We start from the raw sequence: 20,143 nt of genomic DNA, 5'->3' as shown, positions 1-20,143 counted from the left end.
CAAAGCATTCCCTCTTCACCTTTTCCTTCCACGTGGCATAATGTCAACATTTAAATAACAAATCATCATCATTAAAAACAAAACAAATAAAACCTTAAACATACAAACCACAATATTAGTTCTTTCTTTTTGCCTTCATTGCCAAGCTTTTAAGAGTCTCCCCACCAGTCACTCTCTACATTCACTCCTCCCATTTGTACTTTACTTCACTATAATCAGGCTTCTTCCTCTATCACTTCCTTCACTGCAACAGTTTTCACCAAGGTTATTAACATGTTATCATTGCCAAAATAAATATATTTTCAGTCCTTATTTTACTTGAGGTGAGGTATAAGAATGAATCATTCCTTTCTGAAATGATCTCTGGGTATATACTCTCTGGGTATATAAATAGGTTGACCATAAATACTCATTTTCCAAGTAGAGTCTTGGCTTTCCCGATTATCCTAATGTAAATATTAGTAACACACCCTTTCACTCTCAAAAGTGTACTGGTTTGGATGAAAAACTATATGGTCAGCCTATTTATAAAACACTGCTCTTTTCCAGTTACTTCTAGCCTTCCCTATACCTTTGTCTTGCAACACTTACACATCACTCAAGTTCTTTCAACAAAAGTTGACCAAATTCAAGAGACTATGCTTTAATTCAAAAGACAGAGTCCAAATAAGTTTTCCATACAATTGTTATAGTAAGTCGCACCAAAGAGGTATGTGCTAATATAACTAGTATAGCCCAATTCAACCTACTTCCCTGACTTCTGACTCCTTAAAAAATTTTTAGAACTATACTCTATGAAAAGGTAGTCCACTTGTCACACAAGTACATGATTTTATTAATTAGCAATTTATTTTTATTTCTAAGGTGATAATTATAATTTAAAAATAATGTTGATGTACAAATATCAATTTGCCAAACTTACCTACAAATGCTCCAAATTCTACATTATCTCCTTCTGCAGCTTTAGAACAAACAGTTTCTTGATCTTTGGTTATAGTTTCCAAGTGGCTTTTGCAACTTGGCTGGGACGGTGTACTAACAAAAAATTTGGTTGGTGGGGATGATAGATGTGGTATGCTATTAGATGAACTGCCTGATTTTTTATTTTTACTAAACATTTTTAAGGTTTCTACTCCATGTTGTCTCTGTCGCAGTTCTGGAGGAGAGACAGCACTTGGGAATAAGGCACCACAAGAGGAACCAGCCTCTGGAAAATTGAATTCTTTTCTCTGGGGTATTACAGGTAAATCCTGACCAGATACATTAGATTGGGAATCTTTTTCATCTTTCATAAAAATATTACAAAGAAAAGGATTATTACTTTCAAGACCACCTTGAGGAAGAGAGGAGCTAAGTGTATTTACAACACTGTGCTTTTTCCATACAGAAGGTCTTACAGGACCATCATCAATAAGGTTTTGAGCCAGATGTTTGGAAATGCTCAATTCTCGTGTGATTTCATTGTGAACTTTGCTAGCTTCTGATGCTTTCTGGGCAGTTAGTGTTTTTAATGTATCTACAGTCAGGGCCGAAAGATCTTGCAAATGGCCAATTTGAGAATCTAATGATTGTAATGATCTTTTGATATAGTTGACGCGATCTCCAACTTCTTTAATCTGAATGGACATCTGCTCCACTCTGTAAGGGAAACACAGGAGTTTTACAAATGTTAAAAATTAATGGTTTCAAAATATCTGCCTGCCAATGCAGGGGACACGGGTTCGATCCCTGGTCAGGTAACTAAGATCCCACGTGCTGCGGGGCAACTAAGCCCGCGTGCTGCAACTACTGAGCCCACAAGCTCTGGAGCCCACACGCCACGACTAGAGAGCCCACACACCACAACGACTGAGCCTGCACACTCTGGAGCCCGCATGCCCTGGAGCCCGCACGCCCCAACTAGAAAGAAGCCCACATGCCACAACTAGGCAGAAGCCTGCACGCTGCAACAAAGAGTCCGCACGGCAACTAAGACCCAACACGGCCAAAAATAAATAAATAATTTTTTTTTTTTTTAAAGAAGGATCAAGTGCTAATCCTATTATAATAAAAATATAAGATTTTAAAACACACTTTGTACTATAGGCTATTTATTCTCCCATCAGAGTAACACAAAACTGTGTATTCAGCTACAAACACATAAACTACTATTACCATTATTGTACCTACACAAATACCATATACTTTTAGAATGCAGCAAAATTAATGGAAAGAAACATGTTTTAAAATAATTAAGACAGTTTAACTTTTCTCCACCAACTCTTTTCTGCCCTCTGTAACAAGGGTCAAAAAACAATTAAGAGATTGACTGACTGACTTACATGAAGTCTTAGAAGTAAAGAAGTGAACTGTCTCCCAATATATTATGTAAAACCATTACTAAACTTACTTGTTTGACAAACATAAATTGAACAATGACCATGTGTAAGAGATATAACTAACAGAACCCACTCTGACATAAAATCAGTTATAATTAAAGAGTTTCTGAACCTTTCAAAAGTGACACGAATTCTCTCTTCACTCCCAGAATGGAATTTGTCATCTTTTTCATTAAAATACATCTCAACACACTGCTCTTCAAAATCATGAAGTTTCTTTTGATCTTCTTCTGTTAAAAAAAGTTCTAAGGAGGGAAAAGAAAAAAAAATCAACAGAGACATCAAGATAAACTTTAGCTCATGAGTTTTATGTTATTTAGAGTTCATAAGGCTATGTAAATCATCTGCATTTTTTTTCTCTTTTTACTGGTGTGTTTCTAAAGCCCTAAACAAGTATTTCTACTTCTTTCTTCACTCACAATGTAATGTTGGAAGAATAGCTCCCAGTACTTCCTCCTTTTCTAATCTCCTCTTCCTATAAAATACCCTTCACCATCTATCTCTCACACCTCTCCTTCACATACCCAGGTAGAAGAATATAAGAACTGATTTGGTAGAATAAAAAGCCACTGTAAAATTTTAGGCAGAGTTTATTATGTCTCACGTAGTATACAGAATGTACTAAAAGTGTTGTTTACACAGCAGTCAAAATGGTTTGTAGAATGGCAAGTGTTATGGTTTACACTAGCATTTTAACAAAACCGAATTGAGATGCCATACCAAAAAGGAAGTTTAATACTAAATTTACTTTTATAGATAACCATATTGCACTTTAAATTCTTTTATGTTTAGGCAAATTCAACAAAAGTCTTTACAATAACATTAACCAGTTAAGTCTTCTGAATAAAATTAATACTTAGCTTTCAGGGACTTCCCTGGTGGCGCAATGGTTAAGAATCTGTCTGCCAATGCAGGGGACACAGGTTCGAGCCCTGGTCTGGGAAAATCCCACATGCCGCGGAGCAACTAAGCCCGTGTGCCACAACTACTGGGCCTGCACTCTAGAGGCCGCGTGCCGAGAGCCTGTGCTCCACAACAAGAGAAGCCACCACAATGAGAAGCCCGCGCACCACAACAAAGAGTAGCCCCACTTCACCGCAACTAGAGAAAGCCCGCATGCAGTAATGAAGACCCAATGCAGCCAAAGATAAATAAATAAATAAATAAATTTATTTTTAAAAAAAATACTTAGCTTTCAGTGTAATACTGATAAGTGACAAAATAAAAACATTTGCTTTAATATATTTTACTTACTTGGTCCATCCGAAGTCTTGTCTTTTTTTCTTCTTTTACATATGCAGCAAAACAGAGAAACTATATGGCTGAGAATGATAAGTGGTGGAGGCAGAACTGGTTTCTCATGATAAGCCATAATAAAATGATAACGTTGGTACTTCCATACAATATTGGAAATTGCCTTCACTTGTAAATACACATTGCTTGAATAACAAAGAATAAAAATAAACAAACTTAGCTAATCACATTTTAAAGTTTTAAATACTAAAATTTTATTGTAATTCTGCTCTAAACAAGAATTCAAAGGAGTACCCCACCATAAACAAGACTAAAAGGCAAATGCGAAACTGGAAAAAAATACATGCAACAGTATAAGGCAAAGTTTGATATTGTTGAGGGTCTTAATTATAAACTCCAAGAAAAATAGGCAGAAAATATGATTTTAAGTTTTTTAAATTATATATAAGTAACAAAAACAGAAGGAAATATTCAATCTGAGTAGTAACAAAATAAGTGCAAATAAAAACAAGACTCTTATGTACTGTCAAATTAGCAACCATTAAAAAGATAATACCTACTGTTAGCAGAGATTTGGAGACACAGGCCTATTCTGACTTAAATAGAAGAAGTCCAAAATATACATATACTGAATAGTTCTACTTTTAGGAAAACACTCTAAGGAAATACATAAGGATTAATAAAAAATTTAACCACAATGTGGTTTTGGGGAATAAAAAATTACAAACAATCGAATGGAGCAATATAACATATTGGCTTAAAAATTACAGTCTATATCATGGAATATGAGGTAGTCATTAAAAAACTGGAGAGGGATATTTATTAATGTAGGATAATATTCATGTTTTGCTTAAAAACAGTATACAAAATATAAGAACATTATTTTTGAAAAGAAAAAGTGGTTCATATATATAAAAGATAAAAAGGATGTATACCAAAATACTAAGAATGGGATTACTGAAGAATTTTCTATTTGCCTTTCTGTTTTGTATACTGCATGTGTATTCCCTGGCCACCTTGTAATAAATACCAAATAAAGATTAAATTTATAAAAGAACTGCATGTTGAAACATAGAGTCTCAAATTTAGAATTAATTTGATTTTGAAAATGCATGCTTTCTTATTTGTAATTTTCAAAAATAATTTTTAGTAGTTTAAGCCTCAATAAAATCTTTATATTTTAAATTTTGTATAGTTCCTTCAAAAAGAACTATATATTAAATGATCTCATTACAATAAGCAACCAAATAAAATTCTTACTTGAAAAATGCAATAAGAAGATTGACCATAATGATATACTGTACAAAGAGGTAGACTGCTTGAAGAAATGGAGTCAACCATGTCCCAGGACCACAGATTTCAGTGATAGTGGAATCATTTGCACAAACTTGAGAAAGACAAAAAAAAAAAAAAAAAAAAATTAAAACAGTAATTTACCAATTACTGCTTCTAGTCAATATGTGTGTACATTTGTTTGAAGGAAGTTTTGATTATGTACCTATCTGTTTCACAGATTCTAGCAAAAGCTTCTGGGCAGGCAGCCATACAAACACCAACTTAACAGTATTCCAAAAAAGAAGAATTTTGTGAAGGATGTGGGTACTATTCTACAACTCTACTCCATACAAGGAAGTATATATTTCTGTATTATGTCTACCCTCCAAGGTAGGGTTTAGCCAGAGGAGCATTAAGAAGAGTAAAACTCCCAGATTCAGCCACACATTTCTATAAGAAAAATAACTGAACCAGAAAAGAGTATGATAAACTCATAGTAAATTTACAAATATAATGATTACTGACTTTAGCTTATTATGCCACAAAGGAGGGTTGAAGGAATGGTTAAAGTGCCTCTTAAATATACAATGATTAGATTTGAATTCCTTGCATTTCATTGCCTTCATCTGGAATGTTTCTGAAGCCATTAACACAGCTGAATTAAGGAAGGGAAGAGCTTTAATACCCACCACAGAGTTATGAGGAATAAAGTAAAATAAATTCAAGTAGGGCAAGGATTTGAATTAAATAACCTTGAATTAGTGACAAGTTTTATGCAAATATTTATAATACACTTAGCACCTGGTGTTTTGTAAGCATTTAAAAAATATACATCATTGAAATTCTCATCATGGCTGTGTCATTCCTTTCACATAAAATGGTTTTACGGGCAAACTGATGCATAAGGTCCTTTCACTCCTAAAAAATTTTATGAATCTATTTCCACTCTATTCAGATTAGTTTGATGAAGCAAATACCCAAGAAAGAGAATGCAGGAGAGTAAAAAACTATATCCAATGCTTTATAACTAAACTAGAGCCACATAAGAAAAAGCAGACAATAAAAACCTGGAAATGACACTAAACAGGAAGCCATTAAACACAAAATTTTACCAGGCTGGTAAAACCTCACTGTTTTAACCAACATCTCATAACAACTGATGACTACTATGTGACCATCCCCTGATCTACTCACCTATAAATAGGTGGGTAAGAAGCAACACAGAATGGGGGTGATGGAGGAGTAAAGTAAGATGGGAGAGAGAGAGAGCAAGAGAGAACATGAGCAAACTAACAAAATAAAGATTCTATAACTCAATGTGAAGGTCAGAAGAACATCCTTGAAAGTTGGCAGTATCAACTATGTCCACAAGTTATCTAGCCTTTTTAACTAAAACAATAGAATAGCTTTATGCAGAGAATATATTCAGAGTTGAATTTTACAATTCAAGAGTATATACAATCCAACTAATCAATGTAATTCCATTACCCTTGCCCTGTTTAGAGACAGGCAGACTGAAGCCAATTTGAGCTAATGAGATTAAAAAATAGGTTCAATAGAAGGCATCTGGGAAAGGGACTTTTTCCTCTGAAGAGAACCAATGGAAAACAGTGTCTCCTTCCTCCTGTTGCTTGTGACAGAGTCTTACAATTGTAAAGGAAAACCTGTATGAATCAGACACTTATTACAGAGGACTGAGATGAAAAAGAATGTGTCCTTAGCATGAATTAACAAATCCCAAAGACCACTCTACCTCTGAACTTTCTGTTATGTGAGCTAACATATGTCCTTATTGTGTAAGCCAGTTTAGGCCAGATTCCATTATTTGCAGCTAAAAAAAATTCTGAAATACTTTTTTTCAATTAATTTTTGTTATGTTTCTTCTGGGATTAATTAATGTATTATGGGAGGACTTAGGCTGGTAACAGTTTGATTTGTGAAAATTTGTAATATTACTATAATGCAATTTTGACTTTGAAATATGAAATAACCAAAAGATATATTTGTACACATAAATCCTTACCATCAATTTCATACGCATAAACTTCACCAAAAATCATCCAGTATGGATGAAAAACTATGTCTTTAGCAAGAGTCCAAGATGGTGCTTCACGAGGATAAAGTATTGCCTTTCTGGGAACACCAAAACTAAGTAATACAAGAGCCATAATCACTACAATGTAGAACATGTTGGCCACCTGTTAAAAAATGAACACTGTTAAAATACATGGGAATTTAAACACAAAGACAATTCTTCATCTTAAAAAACAGTTTCTAATGTTCCAGTAGATAACTTGAATCTTTGAGTTTCTTTTTATTCCTAGCATTAGCATTCAAGAAACCTCATCACTACATAAACCTTAACATCAAGGAAATTATGTAAAAACTGATCTGTAACATCCGGTAAGTCATAGGCATCTTCTACATAATGAACCATATCAAAGGCTGAAACTGGAGTCTGCCTATCTCATGTCCATGAAGATTTTAAAGAAGTAAAGACATAAAGGGCAGATTCAGGGAACCAATTTCCATGAGAGTTCTTTCCTAAAACTGTTCTGTTTTCCTATACAGGAGGGTAGACTATCTTTTCTACCTTCCTTTGATAGTATCTTTTGCCCAATTCACAAAAGAAAGGCATTCTTCTCACCCATCCTGAACCCTACTATGGTGCCTTGTCTCCTGGGCTGTGAAAACCTCCTAGGAGGTAAATAAAACAACAAATGGAATTATCAGTATGGGTGTTGAAAAAATAAGTGATACCCGTATCTGGTTAACAAATTCTTTTGCAAGTCACATAGTTTGCAATTCTTTAATTTCAACAAAATTGATAAAGAGCCTGAGCTATCACATAATAAATTAAAAAACAATTTTTATTGCTAAATCACAATGTGAATTTTGACATCATTACTCAGGAATTCAAAGAATTAAATGAAATGCTATAATGAAACTTCAATTTCTATCCACTTATTTATGTGTACAAGTGTTCAGCACTTACATCTAAGAAAGTGAATGTAGTGTCACTCTAGTAATATGTAATAATATTCATCCACAAATAATAATCTAAGGGGAAAATCCCATGGAGATCAAGAGACTACATTTACAATAAATCTATACTTTAATCTACTATGAACTAACAATAATTGCAGTAATAAATCAATCTAAAAGAAATTACTAAGACATTTTCATATGTTTTGAACAAGTATATAGTGAGAGTAGAAATGGAAGGCAGGGCTGTGAAAAGTAAAGAGGACAGTAAGTCTAGACTAGATGGAGAAATTATAAAATATTTATTTATATATAATCATTTAGTCTTGATCCTTTACCTTTAAAATTGTTAGATCTGCCAATAAATTTTTTTAATTAAGTTAGAGTTGAGTCCCTGTGACTTACAATAAAAAAATCCCATACACCCCCCCAAGATTCAGTTTTTTTCTTTGTAAAATGGTTAAATAATGCCTTATTTGACCACTTAAGAGAACTACTAAGAGAATATGTGTTTTCAATAAACAAAATCTTGGGATAAAAGATTTTTAAAAGGCAAATAATTCATCAAAACATTATTCACGGCATTTGCTGTAATTTGGAATCCAAATTAAGTAAAGAAAAAGCCCAACTCAAAAATTCAAATCAAAACCCAAACCTGAAATATTCTAAAATTATTCAAGGTTTGTTGGCTGATGATTCAGAGGTCTCTGGATTTCATACCTTTCGCATAAAGCCTATTTGACAATCTTCCTTATATTTGATCTAAATATAACTAATTAAAATATCTGAAATATCCCATTTCTTATATCTAAAATGAGGGTTCCTAGCTTGAATGTATAGGTATATGGAGTGAGTAGGACAAGTTCAGCATTTACCATGTAATTTTCATTAGTCTGATCTCTATTAAAGATGTCAAATGTGAAGATTTCTTCTACTTTAATCTTTCATATCTTTATGAAAGATATGAAGCTGTTTTCCCTGATTAGAAATTCCCTGCTCAGGAAAAATTCCTACCTATTTTCTAAACTTTTTTCAAATACCATGTTCCTTGTGAAAGCTTTGTCTTCACAAAACAGTTTACCATATCTTTCTCTATCTGCTCACATGCTTGTCTTATATACTAGACTGTGAATTCCATGAGGATCTGGACCACATCTTATTCATCTTTGTAGTCTCAGCTTAGTATAATGCATACCATATAACAGATACCCAATGATTAAAAAATGTTAAGTTACTCTAGGAATCTACTACATACTATAAAATTCATCTCCTTTATTCATTAAAGGTATACTTTAATGAAGGATTTCTTATACTCTGCAGCATCTACTTTAAGCAGATAATTAGAACATTAACCATCTGAGAGTACTGAAGGAGGTAGAAAGGGAAGATGGCACTAGGAGAAAAAAGATAATGATATGATAAATAAATGGTTGACAAGGGAAAAGACATAATCCTGGTGGAAGGTGGTTCTAAAGAAGATCAAAGGTAAAGAAGAAAATGAAATATATATTTCAGCTCCCTATTATTGGGATGGGAGACCCGGTGGGAGTGATGGGAATACATTAGAGGTAAGATTCAGATGGAAATCCAGACAGCTCCACTTTCTCTTGGCTTCCTTACTTTTCCCATCTCCATCTGTTATTAAGATTGTTCACTTTTATACTTCCTGCACCTTCCATTTACTGTAAAGCACCATTAAATTAACCCAATAACACTAAGTCACTAAATAACCTGGTAGACAATGAGAGCTAGAGTGGTTTTTTCCCCTAAGACGTTAGGCTAAAACCAGTTCCTCCCCCAAAACCTTAACTCCCCTAACTTTTCCTGGAAATACCACTACTTCATGAAAGAATGCAAAATGGATGAATAATAAGTACTTCTTTGATGTGACAAATAATAAACCAGTAATTCTTAACTGGGGAGAGTAGGATACACTCTCCTAGAGAGAAAATGTGTAGTGTGGAAAATCAAGTATAATAATGAAACTCTGTATTCAAAAAATGTAAAAATTTTTTCTTCATGATGCAAAGCAATGCTGATAATCCTGTGAGCTAGTGGGGTTACTTAAAAGATAAATTTAATCTAGAAGACCAATTTTAAAAAGAACTGAGAAACAGTATACACAGAATGAGCCCATTTCGATAAAACTATTATATACATTTATTCGTGTGAAGTTTGACACAAATAAACACACGTATTCATATATATGTCTTGAAGGATGGAAAGGTATACATCAAACTGTTAATACTGGATGTCTCTGGAGGGTAGTTTGTCTGCACTTGCTAAAATTTTCTACAATGAATAGTGATTTTAGAATAGGAAAGAAAAGTTACTTTCACAAAAGCAACAGAAGCATAACAGAGTTTGCCTTTTTCAACTGAAAACTGAAAGTAATTTATGGCAGGAGTAGGCCCAAATTTATGGCAGGAGTAGGCCCAGTACATTTTAGACTTTTTCAGCTCAGTGCATAAAAAATTGCACATTAAACCTGACATCTGTATTTATAAAACAAAACCTGCCAGTTGGTTAAGCCTATGGGAAAGAGCAAAATATTGGGCATATTATAATCAGGAATAGATTAGGTGTTCTGGATATAAATTTTAAAAACAGTCTGGATCAGTAAAGATAGGAGGAAAGAGGTACCTAAAGACATAAACACGGTATTTGTTTAGTTAGCATTATCTTGCAAAGTGCATTAATAAAGGACAAGATTAGTGTGGTAGGTTGGAATTGAGCATGAGGAACCCTTGTGAGACTTTTTCAGACTGTCCCACTGGTTGAAAATCATGATAATGAACAATCTGACTAGCTGCTTTCAATATCTATACACTGAAAAGTCACTCCAAGATGATAAGGAAAGACAGAGAAATGTCAACCTACTTCTTTTACGGTAAAGAAAAATCAAAAATTGGGGGGAAAACTCTTCAATGGTTTTTCTTCTCTAAAGTCCTAGTTGTCAATCTTCTATATACTCCAAGCTACTACAACCTGTCTATCCAATTTGCTGACAAACTATACCTTATCACAAAAAAATTTCCAGTCAGGCTGTTCCTTTTTACTCCCATCTCTCTCAAGCTTTCGAAGAATGGCTCAGATTCCACTGCTTTAACAAAAACCTCCAGAAATTTCTCTCTTTCCATGAATCCCTATATCCCCTACTCATTAACTTAATCAATAAACCACATTGATAGTTTACTAATATCTCATATAATTTCCTAAATACTTTATGTAGGATAGGCCCCTCAAGCTAGATTATGCAACTGCTAAAAATAACTACAGGACTGATAAAGTCAAAAAAGAGAAATGTGGTTTCACAAAGTTCAGGGACAATATCCTAATAACCAATCTGCATTGTCTTGCATAGCAGTGAGAATATAATAAACATTAAAAACTACTTGGTGAACAATTACAGTTTTTTAAATTTATAAATCTGCTGCTGAGGATATAAAAATAAGAGAAAAAAATCTTAACCACAAACCTATGAAAATACAATTAATGTTCAGTATTTTTATGTTGTTTTTTTTCCTACTTGAAATGGCTTTATCCACCCAACCAACAAATATTTACTAAGGAGAAATCTACTAAAGTGATAAGTACTGAGATACTAGAGATATAAAGGTGACCAACACCAGACAAGGTTCCTACTCCAAGGAATTTAAAGTCTAGAGGAGAATATAAATAATACAATAAGAATGTAGTTTAAAATACAGTTACACACAGATAAATATTCTGAAGGGAAAAACATGGGTCCCATAAAATTATACAGCAAATAAACTTGATCTAGTTGAAAAAGATCAAAAAAGCTTCCCTGAAAAAAAAAACATGTTGAAGCCAAGATCTGGAGGACAAAACTAAGTTAATTAATGAAAAAAGCTAAGGATATGCGTGTAGATGAGGGTGATCATTTTACACAGAAAGAACCTGAGCTATTCTTGGTTCTCTGATAGGGGCTGTGTTAAAGGAAAAAGACAAAGGTTTGTGGGACTAGAACACAAATAAGAGGTCAAAAATGGTAAGAGGTGAGACTTAAGAAAGCAAGGAAGATGCTACTACTGGAGGAAACTAGGTAAAGAGTACACAGAATCGCTCTGTATTATTTCTTACAACTGCATGTTAATCTGTAACTATCTCAAAATTTAAAGGGAGGGAGGGAGAGAAGAAGGGAAGCAGGGAAGAAGAAAGGAAGGAAAGCAACAGTCAAATTGGACAAGGCTTATGGGTTTCATTAAGTACACTGATTTCTAGCAGTAATGCAAAATTAAGAGATTTTTTTTAAGAAGGAGAAATGACATATTCAGATTTGCATTTTGAAATATTACTCTAGCTATAATATAGATTGAAGACAGGCCAGAGTGCTTGTGAGTAAACAGATTACTATACTACTGCCAGTGCCAGATGATGACAGATTGGGTTTAGGGTAGCGGTAGTAAAGATGAAAAGAAACTCATAGATTGGAGTTGGCAAGTTCGTATTTTTCAAATAGCCCTAGCAAGTAACATTTAAAAATTAAAGTATTTCAAGAGAAAACAAATAAAATAAGGTTTCCTAACTTTATCCCATCAAATATTTTCTTCAGAAGTTAGTATCCTGGGCATTCCTGGTGGCACAGTGGTTAAGAATCCGCCTGCCAATGCAGGGGACACAGGTTCAAGCCCTGGTCCAGGAAGATCCCACATGCCATGGAGCAACGAAGCCTGTGAGCCACAACTACTAAGCCTGCACTCTGCAGCCCACGAGCCACAACCACTGAGCCCGCATGCCACAACTACTGAAGCCCGTGCGCCTAGAGCCCGTGCTCTGCAACAAGAGAAGCCACCGCAATGAGAAGCCCGCACACCGCAACGAAGAGTAGCCCCCACTCACTGCAACTAGAGAGAGACCACGCGCAGCAACAAAGACCCAACTTAGCCAGCCAGCCAGCCAGCCATAAATAAATAAATAAATAAAAATTTTTAAAAAGCTAATATACTTAGGAATGGGTCTATTTGTAATATGAGGCAAATAAACATGAACTATCATTCTCTGGTTCAAGTAAAACTATATTAAAAACATATTTTTATGATTTTAAGAAAAAATATCAATAAACCCATGAGTATTATCAGACACCTCTCAACTTACCATTTTTCCAATCATCATTACATAAGGTCCTGCCTGTTGATTTACAGCTAGAAAATCTAGCAAACGCACATACCAAAATATTATGTTAAGACAGTAAATTAATCTTCCAGCCACAAAAACATGATTATCATATGCATTCTCAAAGTTCCATTTTGCTCCAAATCTTAGTCCAAATCCAATGAAGAAAGAAATTATGGCAATTGTATCACTGATATTGAAGTAATCACTAAACCACACTTTAATCTTCTGGCTTATTTTTCCAGCTTCAGACATAAAGATCTACAGGTTTAAAAAAAAAAAAAAAAGGTTTCATCACTTTCTTCCTATTAAAACACATACCAGAATTCAATTATACTGTCATAGCAGAATTTTATATATCATTTAATATTTCAAAGTATTTTGACTGTCTTGGCATTTGATCACCAAAACAATTCAATAAGATATCAAAGACAGATACCGCTTTTCCTCATTCTCTATATATAGGGGGAAAAAAAGAAAAAAAAAGACCCACAAATAAATGACCTGCTCAACCAAGGTCATCCAACTAAGACACTGAAAATGCTGGATTAGAACACAATTCTCTAGACTTGGAATGTGAGATACTCGTCAAAAGTTGTTTTATTTTTCACTGAAACAACACTAGGATATCCAGGTAGGATCTTCCAAAGGTGCCTTATTTGCAAAAAGTAAACAACTCAATGGTTTAAGTAGCTATACTTAGCTCTTTAATATAAAAAATATTTTAAATTTTTTGTGGGGAATGGTAATACATTTACAGCTTCAAAATCACAGTGTATCAAAAGTAAATACTGAAAAGTCTCCCTTCCACTCTTCACCCCTAGCCAACTAATTCTCCTTCCCACTAGAGGCAATCACTTTTATTACTATCTAATAAATCCTTGCAGAACTGTTTTATGAATAAAAAAATTATTTTCAACTTGCTTTCACAATTTAACAGCTTAATTTCTTCAAACATGTTAGTAAAACAACAGATTTCATAAACATATGGGCTGTGGCACTCAAAGGCATTTAAAATGCATAAGCTATTAAATTCCTATTATACCTAAGTGGGAGGGAAGTGCAATGCCTTCTATTTTTGCAATTTCATGTATTCTCTAAATGTAAAGTACAGACATGAAATAATTCATATGTATTTAAACAACTGTGTTATAAAACAACATTTATACAGGTACTAGATTAAACAGAAAGTATAAAAATTTTTTTAAAACCTTTTTTTCCAAAATCAGGATATTAGAAAATTTACAATTTTAAACTGAAAACTCTGATAGACACAGGGACATAGGGATCTAAATCTAAACGATAATTCAATGGGCAATACAGTACACTCTAGAGCAGTACAACCTAAGAGCAAAGTAAGAATATACTTATAATTTATCTACCTGATTGGCTATATGTATATTTAATACTTTTTGAGAATGGCAAAGAATATAAATATGAATGTTGAGGAAATAAAACAAAAACAAATCTATTTTTTGAGACAAATCATTATCTTTGTAATTGTGACAAAATTAACAACACAATCTTTATTCTTTGGCCATCACTTTTAGAACAGCAAAACCAAACAATCTATACTTCAATAACATCATCACCTACTGGGTGATGTAGGTGGGTATATGAATATACCCACCTACATCATGGTTAAGTGTGTGGGTATGAATAACACATAACCACACACATAACCAAAACAAAACATAACACCCTCCATATATACACTAAGTTACTGGTAGAAAAACTAAAGACATACCTCACGGACTTTCTCAATAGCATAGGTAAAAATATAAGCAATAACAATCCATTCTTGAACTGAAGGTAATTGTTCCATTTGTACAAGAACCACAAATGTATAAAGCATCAGAAATCCTAAGTATGCCAACTAACAAAAAAAGAAAATATAAGATATGAATAAAATTTATTATAAAATACAATTTCTTTACTATGAAAATTTCCAAGCATACACAAAAAAAGAGACGAAATGAGCCCCTATGAAGTATCTCCCAGCTTCAATCATTAAAAAAGTTTCAGAAGTAACTCTTCTTCCATGCAGACATTGCATTTATCAATCAACCACTTATAAATGGTCCCCAAAGTAAAAGTGTGTTATTCTAGACTTTAGTTGACTTTTTAGTACTTCTCATAGGAAGAATTTTATAATACCAGGTTTATGTTCTCAGTATAGTCCACATAATTTCACTTAACTAATATTATACCTCAAGTATCATGCTATAGAACTTCATCACCATCATCAAGAAACACATACTATGTGGTTCCTCATTCCCCCAACCAAGTAGTATTCCTAAGAAAGACAACTGGTATTGGATTAGCCAAAAATTCCTTCGGTTTTTAGGTAAAAATAAAAGACATATTTTTCATTTTCACCAAGAACTTTACTGAACAACGTAGTCACCCTTTTGTTCCACTACCTTCTGCCATTTTTCAGGCAACTTCATAATTCCATCTTCCCAAAATTTTTATATATTTGAGCAAAGAACTGTTCCAGATGCCTTTTACAGTCTTCCAGGGAATGGAAATTTTTTTCCATTAAGAGAAGTTTGCAAAGACCAAAATAAATGGAAATCCGAATGTGCAATGTCTGGTGAATACGGCGGATGAATGAGAACTACTCCGCCAAGCCATAACAGTTCTTGCCTGGTCATCAAAGAAACATGCGGTCTTGTGGTATCCTGATGGAAGATTATGCATTTTCTGTGGACTAATTCTAGAAGCTTTTCACTGAGTGCTGCTTTCAGTTGGTCTAACTGGGAGCAGTACTTGTTGGAATTAATTGTTTGGTTTTCTGGAAGGAGCTCATAATAGAGGACTCCCTTCCAATCCCACCATATACACAACATTGCCTTCTTTGGATGAAGACCAGCCTTTGGTGTGGTTGGTAGTAGTTCATTTCACTTGCCCCATGATCTTTTCCGTTCCACATTATTGTACAGTATCCACTTTTCATTGCCCGTCACAATTTGTTTTAAAAACGGAATGTTTTCACTACGTTTAAGTAAGGAATCGCATGCGGAAATATGGTCAAGAAGATTTTTTTCACTTATGTGGAACCCAAACATCAAAGTGATTAACATAACCAAGCTGGTGCAAATGATTTTCAACGCTTGATTTGGATATTTTGAATATGTCGGCTATCTCCCATGTGGTATAACGTTGATTGTTCTCGACGTCTTGATTTGATCACTATCAACTTCAACTGGTCTACCCAACCACGGAGCATTGTCCAGCGAGAAATCTCCAGCATGAAACTTCGCAAACCACTTTTTTTTTTTTTTTTTTTTTTTTTGTGGTATGCGGGCCTCCCTCTGCCGTGGCCTCTCCCGTTGCGGAGCACAGGCTCCGGACGCGCAAGCCCAGCGGCCATGGCTCACGGGCCCAGCCGCTCCGCGGCACGTGGGATCCTCCCAGACCGGGGCGCGAACCCGGTTCCCCTGCACCGGCAGGCGGACGCGCAACCACTGCGCCACCAGGGAAGCCCCAGCAAACCACTTTTGACATGTTCAATCAGTCACAGCACCTTCTCCATACACTGCACAAATCTTTTTTTGCATTTCAGTTGTGTTTTTACCTTTCTTGAAACAATAAAACATAATATGCTGAAAATGTTGCTTTTTTTCTTCCGTCTTCAATATTAAAATGGCTACACAAAAATTCACCAATTTTGATAAGTTTTTAAATGCACGCTGATATGACAGCTGTCTCAATACAGTCTAACAAAATTGTTTCGAATGAAGTTAAAAACAACTAAGCGCTACTAGAGCCATCTTACAGAAAAGATCCAACAAATTTTTTGGCCAACCCAATATTTTCTTAGCTCCCAATCACTGAGGTTGAATCCCAAGAAATGTAAACAAATATGGAAAACATTCTCCCTAGGTAAGAGAACATCCCACCTTTGAGACTCTTAACAAGAAAGGTTATAAGGAGATGATAAGGAACAATATATAATAACATCTGAAGAGTCATTTCATTTCAGAGGAAAACCCAGACTCTCTGACCCTTGAACAATTGTGGCTGAGAATTCTCTCATCGTTTTCCTTGCCTCTACCAGTTTTAATAAGCCATATCTTTGATTTGAGCTATGGCGGGGTAGAGAAGTAAACTGCAATAAGCAAAGAAAGAAAAAAGAAATTCCTAGAGCCACCTGAATTGTCCATTTTTAAATAGTTGTTCATATGAATGCAAACATATGAAACCTATATTATTTCCATTAGTGGAGACAGAATTTGGGGATTATATTAGGTAATTCAGATTTACAATTTTAACATCTGAACAAGATGGAGAAAGAAAATTTTTGTATTGGGAGGGAAACGTAATGAATTAGTCTCAGGTTAATGGGCATGTGTGTAGGTAAGAAAGCAATGGTTGAAGGAACAAATTCTCAAAAGTTCATATTAGCATAAAGCTAATAGAGAATTAACATTTGCATACTTTGGCAATTCAAAAAAAGCCTGATAATGATGAAAATGAAACACAACAAACATGACAACCAAAACCAAAAACAACTTAAAAGTTTTCCTGGGAAGGGGAGTAAAAACTTCATTCACTCGGCCCCTGGATAAAAGTAGGCACCAATCTCATGTGTTTCTCAGATGGAGTCCACTCCTCTATGGACATGTATGCTCTTTAACATGGTAGTAAAATTTGTTCTTCCACTGGCAAGGGAAAAACCAATTATGTGACAGATAACCAAACATGTACTATGATTAAAGAAATAAGCTATGATATCACTGAAAAATAAAACTATATGAATGATCTAGATTACTTTTCACCATCAACTAACACCGCAAAAAGGTTTATTTCCAAAATTTTAACATTATCTGCAAAATCCAAAAGCACGAAGAAATTAGAATTGTGTATCAGAGAACGTATTGTTCTTTTAAGTGGAAAATGGATTTCCAGTGATCTAAGTTATATCAAGATTAGTATGGACTCTAAACCAAAGGTACCCTTAAAGCCTACCTTTTAAAAACATTTTGCTGGCTCTGCGGGGACCTGGGCTCCGGCTCCAGCTCCATTACGGGCGGGGCCGCTCCACCCTCAGTCACTTGGGGGAGGGAGCAGAATGCACGGCCCCACCCCTAGGGGGGTAGTGGAGGGGGTGCCCCAAACCGGGGGTGGGGGGCGGGCACCCACTGCGGCCGCAGCCCCAGACAAATAATACCTAAATGTTGGAGTCTGGAGCAGAGAAAGGTTTACTGCAGGGCAATGCAAGGAGACCGGTGGCTCATGCCCCGCAAAACCCAAACTCCTGAAAGGGTTTCTTTCAGCAAAGCATTTTTAAAGGCCAGGAGCTGGTTATTCCTGTATTTCTCCTGAGACAAAGGATGGGAGAGATTGGCCTTTTCAGCATTTCAAAGTCAACTTTGAAAGTTCGGCTTGTGGGTAGGAGCTGGTGAGGGAGATGTGCTAACACCTTTGAAGGTATATTCTCAAGATGCTGATGTGTTTCTTCAACATAATATTGATGAAAAAACAACCCAGAGCAGGAGGAAGAACAGGAGGAAATGGCAGCTTCTCAGGGGCTGCTGACATTCCAAGATGTGGCCATAGATTTCTCTCAAGAGGAGTGGGAATGACTGGACTTTGATCAATAGGAATTGTACAGGGACAGATGTTAGAGAACTATAGGGACCTGGTCACCTTTTTGGAGCAAAAGAAGGATCTCTAGGATGTGAAGGGAATGGAGACAGTAGCCACATACCCAGCTATGTCTTCTTATGACACCTAGATTTTGATGACCACAAAGTAGGCACAGAAGATTTATTCCAAAAAATGCTGCTGGGAAAACATGAAAGTTGTCGACTTGGAAATTTAAACTGCAATAAACTGTGTAAGGTCTTAACCAAGAGCTCTATTTTTCAATAACTACAACAGCATTTATAATGGAGCAACAAGCTATCCCTGCATTGAATCAGACAATAACTTTGACTGAGACTCAAGCCTTATAAAACATCAGGGCACTGAATTTTCAGAAAACCATTCTAAAAGTAATAAATACAGGAATGTCTTTTATCAAAGCTCAAATATTACGACATATAAGAGGATTCATATTGTAGAGAAGACTTACAAATGTAGTGAATGTGATAAAGGTTTTAATCAGTCTTCAATATCAACTTACTCAACATCAGAGTATTCTTACTAGAGAGGAACATTACAAGTGTAATAAATGTAGGAAAGTCTTTAATCAATCATTAAATCTAAGTAGACAAAGGAAAATTCATACTGGAGGGAAACTTTATAAATGTAAAGACTGTGGAAAAGCCTTCAAATAGTGCTCAAAACTTACTCAACATCAGAGAATTCATACTGGGGAGAAACTATACAAATGTAAAGAATGTGGCAAAGCCTTTACCCAGGGCTCAAATCTTAAGCAGCATCACATAATTCACACTGCAGAGAAGCCTTACAAAAGTACAGAATGTGGCAGTACCTTTAATCAGCATTCATATCTTATTCAGCAGAGATCTCATACTGGAAAGAAACCTTACAAATGTAGCAAATGTGGCAAAGCCTTTAACTTGCTCTCAAAAACATCAGAAAATAACAGTAGAGAAAGTAGAAAAAAAACATAATAGCAAAAAACATACAAATGTAGAGAAGGTGACAAAGCCTTCAACCAGGGCTGTTACCTCGCTCAACATCAGAGAATCCATAGTGGAGAGAAACCCTACAAATGTAATAAGTGATGAAAGACATCAGCCCTCAATATATACTTCAGAAAATACCTGAAGAGTTCACAGTGGAAAGAAACTTGAATGATGAAAAAAAATGTGAAAGTACTTAATCAAAAATCAAATCTAAATAAATATCCGAATACACAGTAGAAAGCATTAAAGTCAATAACTTTTCTGGCATTACTCTAATTGAGAATATTACAGAAAATAATCTAAAGTTAAAACACTTAAAAAATTTGTTTGTTGGGGCTTCCCTGGTGGCGCAGTGGTTGAAAGTCCGCCTGCTGATGCAGGGGACATGGGTTCGTGCTCCGGTCTGCATGCCGCAGAGCGGCTGGGCCCGTGAGCCATGGCCGCTGGGCCTGCGTGTCCGGAGCCTGTGCTCCGCAACGGGAGAGGCCACAACAGTGAGAGGCCTGTGTACCG

At 35.2% G+C, this 20,143-nt stretch overlaps 1 protein-coding gene across 5 annotated transcripts in view; it reads right to left on the bottom strand.

The window, feature by feature from the left end:
* Window positions 1-20,143, bottom strand: part of TRPM7 (transient receptor potential cation channel subfamily M member 7) — a 114,773-nt gene that overhangs the window by 28,301 nt on the left and 66,329 nt on the right. For 4 of the 5 annotated variants that reach the window (XR_003681778.2, XM_024133795.3, XM_024133799.3 and 1 more), the window contains exons 20-26: window positions 14,776-14,904; window positions 13,011-13,289; window positions 6,931-7,105; window positions 4,893-5,019; window positions 3,633-3,817; window positions 2,491-2,623; window positions 923-1,638 (exon numbers count right to left, since the gene is read on the bottom strand). Coding sequence is in view for 4 of the 5 variants with exons in the window: in XM_024133795.3 (XP_023989563.2) it covers window positions 923-1,638; window positions 2,491-2,623; window positions 3,633-3,817; window positions 4,893-5,019; window positions 6,931-7,105; window positions 13,011-13,289; window positions 14,776-14,904 (1,744 nt within the window). In the remaining variant the exon portion in view is untranslated. The remainder of the gene's footprint in view (window positions 1-922; window positions 1,639-2,490; window positions 2,624-3,632; window positions 3,818-4,892; window positions 5,020-6,930; window positions 7,106-13,010; window positions 13,290-14,775; window positions 14,905-20,143) is intronic. The other variant, XM_024133816.3, reaches the window with a different exon arrangement.

The sequence above is a fragment of the Physeter macrocephalus genome, chromosome 11, assembly GCF_002837175.3.
Source record: "Physeter macrocephalus isolate SW-GA chromosome 11, ASM283717v5, whole genome shotgun sequence".
Classification (NCBI taxonomy): Eukaryota; Metazoa; Chordata; class Mammalia; order Artiodactyla; family Physeteridae; genus Physeter; species Physeter macrocephalus.
The sequence above is the reverse complement of the archived record's forward strand: the minus strand, read 5'-3'. Positions and strand labels throughout refer to the sequence as shown.